This window comes from Eupeodes corollae, chromosome 1 (genome assembly GCF_945859685.1).
Source record: "Eupeodes corollae chromosome 1, idEupCoro1.1, whole genome shotgun sequence".
NCBI classification, from domain to species: Eukaryota; Metazoa; Arthropoda; class Insecta; order Diptera; family Syrphidae; genus Eupeodes; species Eupeodes corollae.
The window spans coordinates 69,130,467-69,149,137 of record NC_079147.1 but is presented as its reverse complement, the minus strand read 5'-3'; the positions used below and the strand labels follow the sequence as shown (position 1 = coordinate 69,149,137).

General features: G+C 39.7%; 1 protein-coding gene across 1 annotated transcript in view; it reads left to right on the top strand.

Moving 5' to 3' along the window:
• Positions 1-10,043: 10,043 nt before the first annotated feature.
• The window catches only part of LOC129941934 (putative autophagy-related protein 11), a 65,906-nt gene continuing 57,278 nt past the window's right edge, over positions 10,044-18,671 (top strand). Inside the window, exons 1-2 of the mRNA XM_056050714.1 lie at positions 10,044-10,346; positions 10,407-11,162. Of these exons, the coding sequence (XP_055906689.1) occupies positions 10,161-10,346; positions 10,407-11,162 (942 nt within the window). The 5' untranslated portion in view covers positions 10,044-10,160. The remainder of the gene's footprint in view (positions 10,347-10,406; positions 11,163-18,671) is intronic.

The window sequence follows — 18,671 nt, the reverse complement described above, 5'->3', positions numbered from 1 at the left end:
AGGCGTTACACACCTTAGTACGCACCGTCGAATATTCCCTCCATCATAAAGAGTTCACTATGGTTGCTTTCCTTGACATCGAAGGTGCCTTTGAAAACGTGGACACATCTGCATTAACATCTCTAAATGTAGAGAGTTCGCTTCGGGAGTTAATTCATTTAATGCTGACTAGCAGAATAATCAGCTCAAAACTGGGCAACTCTTCTGGCAGACGATTCGTTAGTAGAGGGACACCCCAAGATGGTGTTCTATCCCCTCTCCTCTGGAACCTAGTGGTGAATGAAATCCGAACTAGTCTGAAGGCGGAGGTCTTCAGAGTGATAGCCTATGCGGACGACATTGCTATAGCAGTGTCAGGAAAGCATCGAAACACCTTAAAGGAACTTTTACAAAATGTGTTAGACAGACTAATACTTTGGGCTGATCAGTGTGGACTGGGTGTTAACCCACACAAAACAGATTTAGTCTTATTTTCGAGGAGATACAAAATTCCTTTTGTCAACCCTCCCTATATTAAAGGAATCCAATTAAAATTCTCAGACGAGGCTAAATACCTGGGTCTTGTCTTAGGTAAACAAAAACTAAATTGGAAACTCAACTTACTTACTTAAGGTGGCGCTACAGTCCGGGGCGGACCTGGGCCTCAACCAACAAGCGTCTCCAGCCAGCTCGGTCCCTAGCTAACTGTGCACGCCAAGTTGGTCAAGGTTCTCTCCTACCTGGGTGCGCCACCTAAGTCGCGGTCTTCCTCTTCTGCGCCGTCCTTCGGGATTGAATTCGAAGACCATCCGGGCTGGAGCGTTGATGTCCATCCGATCTACATGACCTAGCCATCTAAGCCGTTGGACTTTAATTCTGCTAACTAGGTCAGTGTCGCTGTAGAGCCCGTACAGTTCGTCGTTATATCTTCTCCTCCATTCTCCATCTATGCGTACGGGACCAAAAATCACCCGAAGAATTTTTTTTCGAAGCATCCTAAGACGCTCTCACCTTTCTTTGACAGGATCCAGGCCTTAGCGCCATAAATGAGAACCGGGATGATGGATGAGTGACGTGACGAGTGTCTTATAGATGGTAATTTAAGATGCTCGCGAGAGGACTTTACTTCTCAATTGCCTTCTAGGTCCAAAGAAGCAGCGATTTGCAAGAGTTATTTTTCGTTTGATTTCAGCGCTGGTGTCGTTGTCTGCATTAATAGCGGTGCCTAGGTAGACAAAGTCCTTAACTACCTCGAAGTTATAGCTGTCCATGGTGACGTTTTGTCCAACACGTCGTTGTTCAGTGTCCTTTTTTTGATGACAGTATATACTTGGTCTTGTCCTCATTGACCACTAAACCCATCTTCTTCGCTTCCGTCGCAATCCTCAAAAACGCTCCACTGACATCACGCTTTAATATTCCAATTATGTCAATATCATCTGCGTATCCGAGTAATTGGATGGACCTTTGGAAGATTGTGCCTCTAGTGTTGACGGTTGAGTTTTGCACAATTTCTTCCAGAACGATGTTGGAGAAGTCGCATGACAGTGCATCGCCTTGTCTAAAACCTTTTTTGACATCAAATGAATCGGTAAGACCTTTTCCGACCTTGATAGAGCAGCGTGCATTCTCCATCGTCATTCTGCACAAATGGATAAGTTTGACAGGGATGCCAAAACTAGACATTGCTTTCTAGAGCTCTTCCCTATAGATGCTGTCATACGCGGCTTTAAAATCGATAAAGAGATGGTGGGTATCGATTTGAAGCTCCTGGGTTTTTTCCAATATCTGCCGTAGTGTGAATATTTGGTCGATAGTGGACTTTCCTGGTCTGAAGTCACACTGATAAGGACCAATCAGGTTGTTGACGAATGGCTTCAGACGTTCACATAATACGGCAGGTAGGATCTTGTATGCGATGTTCAGGAGACTGATGCCACCGTAGTTGGCGCAATTAAGAGGGTCTTTTTTGTTATGTATAGGGTACACTATGCTGAGAGTCCACTCATCGGGCATGCTTTCTTCCGACCTGCTGCTTTGAATAGTTCGGCAGCGATGCTCAGCTCCAGCAGCTTTGTTAGACTTAAGTTTGGATATAGCTATCTTCACTTCGTCAAGGTCGGGTAGGCGGAATTGTTGATCTGCGTCGCCAAGGTTGAGTGGTTCTATCTCCCTTACAGCGAAATTCGGTTCGTCATCGCCGTTAGATAATTTGGAGAAGTGATCTTTTCATATTCTCAGCATCGACTGCGGTTCTACAACGATGTTCCCCTGATCGTCTTTACAGGCTTCGGTTCGTGGCTGGTACCCTTGGGAGGTTTTTTTTTACCTTTTGGTATAATTTACTCATTTCATTCCTGTTGAGACATCCCTCTATCTCCTCGATCGCGCGATTCTCATGCTCTCGTTTTTCCGTCTAAGAAGCCGGTGTTCATCTCTCCTCTTCTGCTCGTAGAGCTCGCGAATAGCTCTAGTCCTTTTGTGCAGCGCCGTTTTGTATGCCTCTTGTTTCGCTGCGTGCGCTTGCCGGCATTCGTCGTCAAACCAGTGGTGCCCGTGTGAAACCTAGCACTTCAGAAGCGGCATCTCTGATGGCTGCCACTGGTTTTCAATGCTTAATGCAGGAAGCATAGGACTCCTTAAAAGGTTATTAAAGACTCGATCGGAAAAGGATATGGCAGTCTCTTGCGATTGTAGCCGTCTAACGTCGAATCTTCTCACAGTACTTCCTTGTTTTGGCTTGGATCAGGATATCCGTAGCCGTACCTTGGCTACAACGAGGTAGTGGTCCGAGTCAATGTTGGCCTCTCGGAATGTTCGGATATCCTGGATACTGGAGAAGTGTCGTGCGTCGATCGCATTGTGGTCAATCTGGTTGACAGTTGATTGATGAGGAGATTTCCATGTCCCCTTGGGGATATTAAGTTGCGTGAACTGCGTACTAGCTACCAGAACGTCTCGCCCCGCAGCGAAATCGACCAGCCTGAATCCGTTGTCGGAGGTAGTGTCGTGCAGGCTGTATCTCCCGATTATGCCACCAAAGATGTCTTTTCTTCCTAGCTTGGCATTAAAATCTCCTAAGACAATTTTAATGTCATAGCCAGGCACTGCTCATATGTCTTGTCCAAGAGCTCGAAGAATATGTCTTTGGTGTCTTTATCTTTCTCCTCTGTTGGGGCTGGCGTGGATATTAGGCTAATATTGGCGAATTTATCTGCCTTGCAGCAGTTTAGGGCTGCCGCTAATTGTTCGGCTGCACATGGTCTGTTAAGGGACCTAACATTCCACGTACATATCCGAAGTTCGTTATACTTATTTCGTTTGCGTGGGCTGTCAACAGTGAATCTGTCCGTATCCGAGGCTTGTTGGTGCTTCGAAACTTAAGGTATTTTTTACGTGGTCAGGAAGTCACCCCGACGGCACAACCCTCAACCTGGAGGGCCAGATCCTTAGTATAACTCCAAGGAAGGGGAGCTGGATAAACCGCTCCTTACAGGCCTGGGCTCCGAATATATCGAAGAAGCCCTATAAGGTGTTCACTAAGTAGGTCAACCTTACTGGAACTGTAGACGCCACCGTTGAATCCATCTCGAGAATTCGTCCGCTGCCGCCTGGATAAGGAGAGGTGCCTTAGTGGAAACACCTCTCCCCCCCTCTCTCGTTTGCTGCCCCCAACAACTTTCCACTCTTTCCACTGGGGTTGGAACCCAATCTCCAGTTGAGGTACTAGGCACCCGATGTTCACCTCGGGGAGGTGAGAGTAGTAGTTGATAACCAGAGGTGGGTTTTGAGAAAAACCTGTGGAAGCTTGTGTCCTCTTGAATGCACATGTCTACCATTTGAAAAAGTGCTTTCTCAAAATTAGCCGTTCGGAGTCGGCATATAAACTGTAGGTCCCCTCCATTCCTGACAACATTACTCGCACACAGGAATTATTGAGAGTTGTAAGTCACTAGGCCTTGGTTCTCAACGGACTGTCGCGCCACCCAATTTATTTATTTTTATTAATAGGTGTCATAACCGGACACAGTCTAATAGGAAAGCACGCCACGAGACTAAGCGTATTCTCAAATGACTTTTGCAGAAGTTGTATGGACGAGGAAGAGGAGGAAACAGTTCTTCATCTCCTCTGTACATGCCCTGCTCTGGCTCGAAAACGCAGAATTACATAGGAGAATTCTTCTTTAACGATCTAAACCATATCAGCATAATCAGCTTCTCATGTTTCGTAAGGGGCTCAAACTGGTTTTATTGAGCTTCAAGATTCATGTGGTATCACAATGGGCCATTAAACTGGCCTAAGTGTATCCGTTTCCATCTTGGACAGTCACTTCAAACTAACTAACTGGTGTCTTGTCAATCTCTCGTTTAGAGCATTTGAAATTTGGATTTCCCGAACAAAAGACCTCTCAAAACTTGCGTAATTGGACTTAGATTACAAAAATATATAAAAAAAACATTAAAATTTGTCTAGGGGGTTGTACTGACCCTCAAAATTGTGACAAATTGATATTTTTATGCTTTTTTTCCCTTCCATAATTTCGGTTCCTGAACTACTATTTATTATAGAATATTAACTTTTTGATCTTATTAGGTTTAGAACATATTTGACGTTTTCATTTGCATAGAACAATACGTTTCCAGCGGTTTCAAATTTATAAGGTTTTAAGCTAAGAATACCCTCAATAGGTGACCAAAATGAATTTTTTTAATTTTTGGCGCATATTGTTATTATCATCATTCCTGGAACTTAAAACCACTGCTCTATAAATCTGACACAATTTGAATTTAAGTTTCTATACCTATCCGATTTTGAAGACAAAATTGTTTATAAACTTGAGGCCTACCGCACAAATGACTTAATTTATTGATGTCCTTATATGGATATGGGTTTTTACCTGTTTCCTACCTGTAAAATACACAACTCAATCCGGTAATAAGGTCGGATTTAAAACTGAAGGCTGTTTTCTACCTGATAAATATCCACACAATTCCACATATGTTGTTTATTGAGGAAACGTAGAGGTTTTTCAGTCACCATTTGTTTATGACTAAATCGGTTGTTGAACTCCATAGACCTGATCTTATACGAAAGCCACACTTTGAAGTCCTTATAGTATTCATTTGAGATCCTCAACGGGTTGTGTAAAGTGCGTTGTAACAGACAGTTTTAGAAGCGATTTTTGTGATTTTTTTTTAAATAATGAGTTCAAGACGTAGTGGGTCTACTTGTGCTTTATTGGGATCATACAAAAACTTGACGATCGGCAGCTACCAACTACAAGAGGTGTCAGTAAATTAATTTTGTTTGTAAGGAACGAACTAAAACTTAAATTCAACTGAAAGGATCCTTCCCATTCAGAAATATATGCGATTGTTTTTGAAGAAATCGACAAAATTTGGGCTAAAGCTTCGATTCCAATTGTAATTATTATTCAATTATTTAAATCCTGTTTCTAAAGGTACAATATTGTGAAGCAATACCCCAAAAGCAAACAAAATGCTAGTTTCGAAAACAAACTGAAGTGTTTTTAGAGTCATCTGAGAAGATTTTCGACGTTGCTGCTTGTAAATGCACTTCATTTGAAACTTGTTCGGTTCGTGTTTAAAACCAAAGAAAGTTCCCATACATGAGAGAAGTTTTTTGTTCAATCAAAGAATGAAAGGAAAATGGTTATAAGCGGGGTTGACAAGAAAGAAACAAATATGTATCTTGAAGAAACGACAGCAGAGGCAAATTGAAGAGTCAAAGAGGGAAGCAAAAAAATGGTCTACACAGGCAACGGATATTGTCTCAGGAAACTGCAATGAAGAGTTGGTGCGTGAATCTTCCCCAGAAATACATTCGGTAACAGAGGCATCCTCAACAAACCCCCCTTTGACAGAGGCACCATCGACTTCAAGAGCTTATCGGAATAGATTGATGTTGCCAACAGTTGCTAAGGTATGTGATCGATAAGGTTTATCGACGCGATCTCCTGCTGCTGTCGTGATTTTTATGTGATTTGTTTAAATAATATTAATAATAAAATACGTTTAAAACTTATTTTTTTTTAAAGTTTTATTCAAACGATTAAAGTATGTAAAAACATGAATTTTAAAAATCTTCAAAGCCCGGTAGTACCCTCAAGATAACATGTTCTTTCAGTTTTGTTTGACGTTTTCTTTATCTGTGTAAAATTACGCAAATTTTGATACCCCTTTTGATAGTATAGCTCGACGGGACACCCTAATATCTATCCCATCCCAAACCGCTGAGTGAGTGTTTTTGTACATACGTTTCATGACCAAAGGAAGTTTAGAAGTTAGAAGTTTAGACAGTCCCTTTTGTGACAGTTTGTAAAACAATGCTTGTCGGTTTATCGAATCGAAAGCAGCTTTAAAGTCCACGTAAATTATGTACAAACTTCTATTTTGCCGAAGAAAATACTGTAAAATTGAGTTTAAGATGAAAATGTTATCAACTGTGGAGTAGCCTTACGGAAACCAGATTGATATTCACTTAGCACTTCATTATTTGCTATCCAAATGTTGATGCGACTTAGGAGTACAGTTGGAAATATCTTTGCAATGGAATTCATAAACGATATCAACAATTGTTTGCTAGGTTAACATCGCCTTTTTTTAAAAATTGGATACACCAGAGATTCTTGAAAAGCTTGTGGAAACTTTCCGGTATTAAAAATATTTTTAAAAAGGTGAAGAATTTCATATAATGCTTTATAAATACGTTATGATCGGCCGGGCAAAAAAAAGATGAAAAACTCCGATATTTACTACGGTGACTGCTACCGATAAAACCAACAACTCTTATTTGGAAGACATCTTTTGTGGAATAATCGGGAAAAACAGCCTGCACAACAACACTTCCAACAATGGATTCAGGCTCATAGATTTTGCTGCAGGGCGAAACGTCATGGTAGCCAGTACGCGTTTTCCACATCTCAGCATCCACAAAGGAACTTGGACTTCTATAGATCAATCTACCGCCAAGCAGATTGACCATATTGTGATCGCCGCTAGACACGCTTCCAGCATCATGGATGTCCGAACTTTCTGAGGAGCTAACATCGACTTGGACCACTACCTTGTAGCGAAGGCGGGACTTTGGTTTTCCAGATCTATGGCAAAACAGGGAGCTACAACGTTGAACGGCTACAATGGCAATAGATCGCAAAATCTCTCTCACTAGTCACTAGTAACCTCTCTCGAAGTTCTCTGCCACCAACACAATGTACCGAAAACCAGTGGTAACAGTGCCAAGATGCAATCAGAGAAGCCGCCTCTGATGTGCTGGGTTTCAAACAGCCACCAACAAGGAACCCCTGGTTTGATGAGGAATGTCGGCAGGCAAAAGCAGCCGAACAACAGGCACGCAAAGCGGCGCTGTATAAAAGGACGAGAGCTGCTCGTGAGCACTATAAGCAGAAAAAGAGAGGGCATGAGAAGCGTGCAATCGAAGATGTTGAGAGGTATAAGAGCAGGAATGAGGTTTGAAAGTTTTATGAACAGGTGAAACCAAATTCACAGGTACATAAACCTAAAACCGAAGGCTGCAAGGACGAAAGTGGAAACATCATAGTGGACCGCAGTCAATGCTGAGGATATGGAAGGACCACTTCTGCAGACTGTATAACGGCGACGAAGAACTGAATTCCGCTGTCAGGCAGGATGATCCATTCAATATAGACGACGAAAGCCAACAATCCCGTCCTCCCGACTTAGACGAAGTAAAGATTTCCACATCTAAGTTGATGTCTAATAAAGCCGCTGGAGTGGATGGCTTGAATGCCGAGCTCTTTAAAGCAGCTGGAGATAAGTTTGTTAGGAGCATGCACCAACTTATCTGTAGGATATGGTCGGAAGAAAGCATGCCCGATGAATGGAACCTCAGTATTGTTTGCCCGATTCTAAAAAAGGAGACCCTCTAAACTGCACTGAATATAGTGGAATCAGTCTTCTTAACATCGCCTACAAAATCTTCTCTGCAGTAATATGTGAACGTCTAAAGCACATCGTCAACAACCTGATAGGTCCTTATCAGTGTGGGTTTAGACCAGGAAAGTCCACAGTTGATCAAATATTGACATTACGGCAGATCCTGGAAAAAACCCAAGAACACCAAATCGACACTGCTCCATAAAGGTTGGAAACAACGTAACAGAACTTCCCGATGTCAAAAAAGGTTTTAGACAAGGTGATGCGCTGTCATGCGATTTTTTTTAACATCGTGCTTGAAAGAAGAGTGCAGAGCTCACACGTCAACATCTTTCAAAAGTCTGTCAAATTACTAGATGACATTGACATAATCGGAAGAACTCAGCGTGATGTCAATGGGGTTTTTGTGAGTATTGAGGCAGAGTAGGCAAAAATGGGTTTAACGGTTAATGAGGGCAAAACAAAGTACCTGCTGTCGTCAAGAAAGGACATACAACACCGCCATCTTGGTCAAAACATCAACATTGACAGACGTAACTTTGAGATAGTCAAGGACTTTATCTAATTAGGCTCCGCTGTAAACGCAGACAACAACTCTTGCTAACCACTGTTTCGTTATACTAAGAAAGCAATTGAGTGGTAAAGTCCTCTCTTGAGGGACCAAAGTGTTACTATATAAGACCCTTTTCATCCCCGTCTTGCTATACGTTGCAGAAGCATGGACCACGACAAAAGCGAATGAAAGCACCTTGGGTCGCTTCGAAAGAAAAAATTCTTCGTGTGATCTACGGTCCCGTATGCATCGAAGAGGAGTGGAGGAGAAGATGGAACGACGAGCTGTACGGGCTGTACAGCGACGTAGACTTAGCCAGAAGGGTAAAAGTCCAACGACTAAGATGGCTGGGTCACGTAGAGCGCATGGAAACCATTGCTTCGGCCCTTAAAGTCATCGAATCCGCACCCACAGGACAGCGCAGTAGAGGAAGACAGCGGATCAGGTGGCGCGCACAAGTGGAAGGTGACCTCACCCAACTTGGAGCGCGAAACTGGAGACTTCTAGCTAGGGACCGAGCTAGATGGAGAAGTTTGTTGGGTGAGGCCCTAGTTCACACAGGACTGTAGCGCCACCTTAAGTAAGTAAGTAAGCAATCAGAAAAGCGGCCTATTTCGTGCTGGGTTTAAAACACCCACCAACAAGGAACCCTGGTTTGATGAGGAATGTCAGCAAAGCTTCATTGCGTTGGGTTATCAATAACATTGGCCACTCCGTAATTTATAAGTATTGAAAATCTATTACAAAGCACACAGACTACACCATCCCAATGCAGTTCGACAGAAACTTAAACAATTCTATACCTTTTAAATCTTTCTGGCCACCAGAAGACGAATCAGTCCATTTTTACACAAATAGATACAAAACAAATGATATATGTAGATGGTAAAGATGTGCACTCTGAACGACTCTCATTCCACCTCCCAATCATTGTAGCGTGTTCCAGGCGGAACGTTTGGCAATAAAAGAAGCCTTGTCCTGGCTTAAGGAAAACGTGATATCAGCATCTGATATTTTCTCAGACAGTCGGGTGGCTATCAAATCTCTGTACTCTGTCACTACAAAATCTATAACAGTCCATAACTACCGATCATCTCTAATGGAGATGGCCCAATAAAATTGTAAGGCAGGTGAAGTTGCAAGAAATAGTACAGTTCAACCCATTCTGTAACGTTTTGCTAATGTTGGCATACTAATCGTTAGATGTAAACTATTAGTGTTGCACGTAAAAAATAGTTATTTATACCTTATGTTTCGGTTACTGTTATTAAATATTAAAATGTTATGGACATAATTTGGAACCCCAGAAATGGAGCTGGGTGCTCCTAAACACCTTAAGGGCGTTGCATTCTCCATTTTCTACAACCATAATAATCAAAACATCCATTTTCAGTTACGAAATCTCATCTTAAGTAATTCATTAACATTTGTTGATAATAGCTCTGGTGCTTTATTTGAAGGTAAAGCCCAAAAAAAATGAAGACAAGAGCTTAAGAACAAACTCAGGCTTTTTTTTTACAAAAAATACCTTGTTTAAATTTTCTTTTTTCAATTTGATTATAAAAAAAAAATTAGTTTTATTTTTGTTTGTCGTCTTAAAAATTTCATGTATTTTTTGTCTGTCCAACGTCTCTCTTCTTTTATTTTTTAAAAATAGTTAAAATAAACAACAAAAACAACACTTATGTAAATGGCATTTTCGACACAAAGGGCTTTTCAACATGTTCCATTTTCAAACGAATACCCTCATCCAATATGTCTGCCAATGCAAGGAATTAAGATCCAAACCTTCGGAAGTGCTCGAGATGAGCGAGCATGGTCAATAAATGACAACAAGAAAACCCAATATTTAATTGATTTGGTTTCGTGTAGAATAGTAAGTTGAAATGCATAATTTTATTTAACGGTAATTTAAGGAAAATTAAATGATTTTCAGTATGTGGATGATGATGCTGAAGATGGAGTTGAAGAAAATCAAGAAAAAAACCGAACTTATCGAAGCATAAAGGATCCTGTGGCACAAATTTTTCCCAAAGACAACAGCAAAAAAGTGGATGAATTGGTTGATGCTGTCAGGGCAGAGAAAGATGATCTCCAATTACGTCTCAATGAATCGCAAGAGAAACTTAAAGTTCTCGAACAACAAAATAAAGCCTTGTCTGCTGCAATTAGTCCGAGTAGAACTGACGGACCCCCACCTAATGAATTATTTGACCAAATGAGAAGAAAAATCAATCAACTTCGTAAATTATCAAAAATTGACAAAAATGACGAAAATGAATTATTACAAATGCTAGACGGATTAAGCAAAACCAAAAAGGCAGATGAAGGAACAAATAAAGATAAACTTAAAGGTTTGGAGAAAAGAAATCAAAATGCGGATCAGAATCAAAAAATTCTCAAAGATTCTGAGAGTTTTGAATCAATTAAAGCTGAACGTAATGCCCTTAGAGAAAAGTGCGAAAGTTTTGCATCGGTTGAGGGAAAAATTATCGAATGGAAAAATGATGCTGAGAAACTTAAACACTTCAAGAAAAAGGCATGTATTGCACTTCAGCAGAAAGATGAACGACTTCGAGAATATTGCGAAAGAATTGAAGAACTTGAGTATGAATTCAGAGAAAACATTAAATGTTTCAAGATAAAAGAACAGGAACGGGAGCAAGTTTGTGCATTGTATAATTCTTTGAAAGTAAGTATTGAACTATATTAGAATTTTAAATTTAAGGCAAAAATTGTAGTTGAGGAAGTCGAAACTTTCCAAAACCGACCACAATTCGGGTTCTAGTTTCAGTTTTGTGCTACCCGTGGCATGATGGTTGTTGTGCGTTGTGCGTTGCACCATCATGCCAGAAGTCTTGGGTTCGATCCCTGCCTATGCCATCTAAAGTCTTTTTCACGGGTACTGCCTCTGGCGAGGAATTGGCAAATTCTCCGAGAAATTCTCGTCTTGCTTTCTCAAATTTGTCATTCGGATTCGGCTTAAAAAACTGTAGGTCCCCTCCATTCCTGAGAACAGTACTCGCACACAGGAGTGGTTGAGATTTGTAAGTCACTAGGCCCTAGTTCTTAACGGACTGTTGTGCCACCCAATTTATTTATTTATTTGTTCGTAAGAATTTACCTTTTGGGTTTTTGTTAATGTATCATTTTCTTAATTTTTTTTTTAAATTAGCTTATAATCAACTCTTTAAGGATTCAATAAGTAACTTAAAATAAGAAAAAAATTGAAACACAATTTTTAGAAATACAAAATTTATATCATTTTATTTACATACAAAATATTAAAAACAGAACTTTATACAAATTGTATGCGCTGCTCTTGTCGATAGTAATTTTGTTTAACCGGCAAGTGATGCCAAAGCTGCGGCACTGATTGGCATTGGTTTGCCTTGAGCCAATGAAAGTCCAATGACGACGACTAAAACGACGAGTGCGGTGTACTTGAACATTTTTTTACGATTTGGTTTGTGTTTTGCTTAGACGAAACGAATAAACTGATGCATTTGACAACTTGAAGTCTGGTTTTTATAGGAAAAGATGCAGTCAAAATAAAAACAAGACTTTTATTTTGTTTACCTTTGGCTTTGTTTAACTGTGTAGACTTTGGGGCGCAGACATATGTCTAAATATTTACTTTTAACTTAATATTTAAAATATAAAATATAAAATAATAAATAAGTTTTTGTTACTCGTTCCCCAATAATTTCTTTTCGAATTTAGAATGACACTTTGAATATTCGTAATAACCTAATCTATAGTTTATAGAAAGGGTGTGGATTCGAAGACTTTCCGGGCTGTAGCATTGGTTTCCATGCGCTCTACGTGACCTAGCCATCTTAGTCGTTGGTCTTTTACCCTTCTGGCTAAGTCTACGTCGCTGTACAGCCCGTACAGCTCGTCGTTCCATCTTCTCCTCCACTCCCCTTCGATGCATACGGGACCGTAGATCACACGAAGAACTTTTCTCTCGAAGCGACCCAAGGTGCTTTCATCCGCTTTTGTCGTCGTCCATGCTTCTGCACCGTTTAGTCTAAAGAAACAGCGGTTAGCAAGAGTTGTTTTCTGCGTTTACAGCGGAGCCTAATTAGATAAAGTCCTTGAATACCTCAAAGTTACGTCTGTCGATGTTGATGTTCTGACCAAGACGTTGGTGTTGTTTGTCTTTTCTTGACGACAGCAGGTACTTTGTTTTGCCCTCATTAACCGTTAAACCCATTTTTGCCGGCTCTGCCTCAATACTCACAAAAACCCCATTGACATCACGCTGAGTTCTTCCGATTATGTCAATGTCATCTAGTAATTTGACAGACTTTTGAAAGATGTTGACGTGTGAGCTCTGCACTCTTCTTTCAAGCACGATGTTAAAAAAATCGAATGACAGCGCATCACCTTGTCTAAAACCTTTTTTGACATCGGAAAGTTCTGTTACGTTGTTTCCAACCTTTATGGAGCAGCGTGAATTCTCCGTGGTCATACTGTACAAACGGACGAGTTTGGCAAGGATGCCAAAACTAGAAATGGCTCTATACAGCTCGTCCCTGCAGATGCTGTCATATGCGGCCTTAAAATCGATGAAAAGATGGTGGGTGTCGATTTGTTCTTGGGTTTTTTCCAGGATTTGCCGTAATGTGAATATTTGATCAACTGTGGACTTTCCTGGTCTAAAACCACACTGATAAGGACCTATCAGGTTGTAGCCGATGGGCTTTAGACGTTCACATAATACGGCGGAAAAGATTTTATAGGCTATGTTAAGTAGACTGATTCCTCTATAGTTTAGAGGTCTCCTTTTTTCAAGATCGGGCAAACAATACTGAGGTTCCATTCATCGGTCATGCTTTCTTCCGACCATATCTTACAGATAAGTTGGTGCATGCCCCTAACCTACATATCTCCAGCTGCTAAAGAGCTAAGACTTCAGCTTAGATATGGCAATCTTTACTTCGTCTAAGGCGGGAGGACGGGATTGTTGGCTTTCGTCGTCTATGTTGAATGGATCATCATCCTGTCTGACAGCGGAATTCGGTTCGTCATCGCCGTTTAACAGTCTGCAGAAGTGGTCCTTCCATATCCTCAGCATTGACTGCGGTTCGACTATGATGTTTCCACTTTCGTCTTTGGAGCCTTCGGTTCTAGTTTTATATACCTGTGTATTTCGTTTCACCTGTTCATAAAACTTTCGAACTTCATTCCTGCTTTTAAACCTCTCAACATCTTCGACCGCACGCTTCTCATGCGCTCTCTTTTTCCTTCTGAGAAGTCGGTGCTCTTTTGGTCTCTTCTGCTCATAGAACTCATGAGCAGCTCTTGTCCTTTTATGATGCGCTGCTTTGCGTGTCTCTTGTTTTGCCTGCCGACATTCCTCATCAAACCAAGGGTTCCTAGTTGGTGGCTGCTTGAAACCCAGCATATCAGATGCAGCTTCTCTGATTGCATCTTGCCAATGTTTCCACTGGTTTTTAATACATTGTGTTGTCGGCAGAGAACTTCGAAAGAGATTACTAGTGACTCTGTCGGAGAAGAATTTGGTGATCTCTTGCGATTGAAGTCCTTCGACTTTGTACCTTCTCCCATAGCATCTCCTGGTTTGCCTTGGGTCTGGAAACCCAAAATGCTATCTTGCCTACAACGAGGTAGTGGTCAGAGTCGATGCTACTTCTTTGAAAAGTTTGGACATCCATGATGCGTGTCTAGCGTTGATAGCAATATGGTTGACGGTAGATTGGTCTAGAGAACTTCAAGTTGCTCTGTGCATGTTGATGTGTGAAAACTCCTACTGGCTATCATGACATTTCACCACGCAGCAAACTCGATGAGTCGTGCAGGTTGTAGGCTATAAGGTCACTAAGTAGTTTAACCTTACTCAAACTGTACTTACGCCATCTAAGAAATTCCTTGGCTTCCGTCTAGATGAAAGGAGAAGTGCCTAAGTGGAAACACCTGTCCCACCCTCTCTCGCCTACTACGCCCAACAACTTTCCACTGGGTTTGGAACCAAAATTTAAAACATTAAAGATAACATCTGAAAAACTAACCATTTGCTTTGATCGAAATTTCAAGGAATGCAGTTGATTGCATTCGAAGACCGTTATGGCGTCTGAAATTTTCAAAGAATAAGCTATGATTCTTTTTAAATCAAAGTTGGTTTTGAAACTGTCTGTTTCCTGCTCGAAATTTTGACAGGAAATCAGTATTTATTACATAACTTTACATAACTCTACGGTAAGAGTTACAGACAAACATTTCCCGACTATTGTGATTATGATTGTACAATGTTCTTTTTGCTTCGTTCCAGTATGGAACCCAACAATTTTGCGGATCGTGTGCAGGCCTCCTTAAGAATTATTATAAATAGTCAATGTCCACAAAAATCATACAAAAATCCTAGACTGGCGACTCAGGATTTTTGGATATCCAAGGATGCAAACAGTGGATAAACTTTTCTTTTTTTTTGATTAAAATTCTTTTTTCCAGGGGATTTATTTTTTCCAGTTAAAAATGTAATTTAACCCAAATTCCACCTTGCAATTTCTTGTTCCACTAAAAAAAAGATAAATTTAATCTGCACAGTTGACAGTTATTAAAAAATACCAATAAATAATTCACCGCGCTTTCTACAGGTACAAAAATATGGATGCACAAACTGAACGATGTTTATGCCTTTTTCTTTTTGGGAGGATAGGACTTTCTTGGAGGATGAGTCAATCCATTTTTACACAGATGGGTCAAAAACCAAAGAAGGGGTTGGTGGAGGTGTGTACTCTGAACGACTGAAATTAAGTCTCTCATTCCACCTTCCCAATCATTGTAGCGTGTTCCAGGCGGAACTTTTGGCGATTAAAGAAGTCTTGGCTCAAAGAAAACGTGATATCAACATCTGATATCCGTATTTTCTCTGAAAGCCAGGCCGCTATCAAATCTCTGGACTCTGTCTCTGCAAACTCTATAACAGTCCATAACTGTCGATCATCTCTAATGGAGATGGCGCAACAGTATAACATTCACCTTTGCTGGGTTCCGGGCCATAGAGACATTCCAGGTAACTGTAAGGCAGATGAACTCGCCAGGAATGGTACAGTACAGCCCACCCTACCACGTTTGGCACATACTGGCATACCAAGCGCTACTTGTAAACTATTGCTAATGCAAGACGCTGTAAGAAGGGCAGGCACCAGGTGGAACAACATCACCACGTGTCAAGTCACAAAAAACATCTGGCCAACACTGGATTTAAAACGTTCAAGGTGCTTGCTCTCTCTAAGCAGATCGCATATCAGCTCGATAATAGGTGTCAAAACCGGACAGTGTCTAATAGGAAAGGACGCCACAAGACTAGGCGTATTCTCAAATGACTTTTGCAGAAGCTGTATGGACGAGGAAGAGGAAGAAACGGTTCTTCATCTTCTATGCATATGCTCTGTTCTAGCACGAAAACGCAAGAATTACCTAGGAGAATTCTTCTTTAACGATCTTAACGATATAAATCATATCGGTATAATCAGCCTCTCACGTTTCGTAAGGGACTCAAGCTGGTTCCATTGAGCTTAGGAGGAAGCCTCAAGATTCATGTGGTATCACAATGGGCCATTAAACTGGCCTAAGTGTGTCCGTTTCCATCTTGGACAGCCACTATAACCTAACCTATGCCAATTTTGACGTTTACTTACGCGTTTGTGCAATCTCAAATCTTACTTCATAAACATGCTGATGCAGGTCTAAATACGGCACAAGTTTATAATAACAGCCATATTTCTGACCTTAGGTCCGTTTTCGAGTAAGAAAAATATTGATTAAATGAATTGTTAAAGTACTTTTTTCGGGGGTGTAACTAAAAAATTCTGGAATTTTATTAAAATTATTTTACATTTAAATATATCATTCAACGTAGTAGTTAAACTTTCTTTGCAAAAATCGAGAATATCAAGTCTAACTCTGAAAACAAAATAATTCTACTTTGATCATTTAATTCAGTATTTTATTGATTAAATACTTCGGAAAATTGAAAATTTCCTTGCGAGCAAACAAATTGTGCCCTTTTCTTTGAACAAGTGCTTTTATGGAATTTTGGCAAAGTAAATATCTAAACATATGCATGCCCGAAATACACAAAGTTTGACTATGTTAAATATCAACAAAATTTTATTTAAAAAATTCAAAAGTAAACAAAACAAAATCCACAATATTCTCACCTATAAAAACCGTTCGTTTTCTATTCCAAAGTATCAGTTTATTCGTTTCGTCTAAGCAAAACACAAACCAAATTTAAAAAATGTTCAAGTACACCGCACTCGTCGTTTTAGTCGTCGTCATTGGACTTTCATTGGCTCAAGGCAAACCAATGCCAATCAGTCCCGCAGCTTTGGCATCACTTGCCGGTTAATTTAACAAAACCAATGACAACAAATAATGACTGGAATATTGAAGCATTCACATTTTTATAAAGTTTTGTTTTAAATATTTATAAATAAAATGATATAAATTTGTATTAATTGTGATTTCTTTTAATTTTTTGATACTAACTGTATAACTTGTAATAGATTACTACAAAAGTTCGTTCAGTTGTTCTCGATACATAATTGTATGGCACTTAATATTGGGCGCGTTTAGATAGCACTTGACTGCACGAATCATTAAATTGTGGTTATGTTGAATCGCCTTGAACACTAGAGAGTAACCTTTTGATAAGTAGTGTGTAAGATTATCTCTGCAAAAAGCCTTAAAGCACTATTCACATGAGCACGACCAACGACCAACGAATGAACGAATATTCGTCGATTTTGACGTTTCTTTCACATGAGAGTTTTTTTAATTCGTCGCGAATAAAGCCACAGCCGAACACCATTCACCACCGAAACCAAAACAAGAACGATTTTTTAGGTTAAGTACGCGTGATTATTTTATTCGTTGCGGGTGTGGATGATGTGGAACGCGAATAAAGTTTGACAGTTCGTATCAACTATAATTTTTTTCGCGACGAATAAATTTGTTTTCTTAAATTTATTAATATATTATGTTTAAAAGTAAAAGTATGTATCGTAAATCAAATAGAAACTATATTACCATCGTTTTGTTAAGAATTTGTGTGGAAATATGTCTTCAAACGTATATAAACTCACATTTTGTAATTCATTCGTCGTTCGTTAGTCGCGCTCATGTGAATACTACTTAAGATATTTTATGTGAATTGTACGATCGTTCCTTAGCCCTCCCTTACATCATGGGTGAAATTGGTACAATCGTGTCAAGGGATCCATTTGTACCCCAGAATGTTTTCGATACATTTTTTCATATCTATGCTAAATTATTCAGTTTTAATTTGTATAACTTACGAGTATTTATGAATTATTTTTAAAAATTTATCAGGTAAGCATAGTTTATTAGACAATTAGCAGACCCGGCCACGCGTTGATGTGGCTGAGTAATTAAGGAATTACTTAATAGACAAAATTGAACACTAATTTACATAACATCTTTAATTTTATTTTATTAATAAATACTATGATTAACGTAAATTAAATTAAATCACAGTTAAAGTTTCTGAAGTGCCAATCGATGAACAATATTTTATGTCAGCCTGTCTTTTGTCAACATAAATAAACTCGATGGTCTCCCTACACGTGAACAGGCCACGTATAATTGCCCATGAAAGAAACATGGATTCTCTAAGTCTAAGCCGCAAATAGACATTGTTTGTCCTTGTGATTTGTTAATAGTCATCGCAAAAGTTAAACGGATAAGAAATTGCAGTCTTTTGAATGGTATTGGAGAATCTCCTTTGAACTTTTCTGCCAAAATAGTTGCTTCGAGAACATTTCCGGTGATTTTTTTGATTACCAAACGTGTACGGTTGCATAGTTTAGGAGAAGATTGTGTAGTGGCATTCCTGATAGGTCTAAAAAATTCAAAAATTCACTGCCTCGTCTTCATCGACAGTAGCGTCGATTGTATTAAACGACATTATATTATATTATATAATTGTTGTATCTGGTAGTTAATTTAAATCTACATCAAAATTTTTTGCTGCCAAAATAGCACGGTTACTGAGCCAATTGTGATTTAGTTAGTTATTCATTATATCTGGGAAGACACTGTTGGGAATAAATGAAACAAATTGAAGTTTGCTTTAAAAGTTTAATTCGCAAACTAAATAAGCATATGATTTCATATGATATTACAAGGTACATTTCCGGTCTTCGCA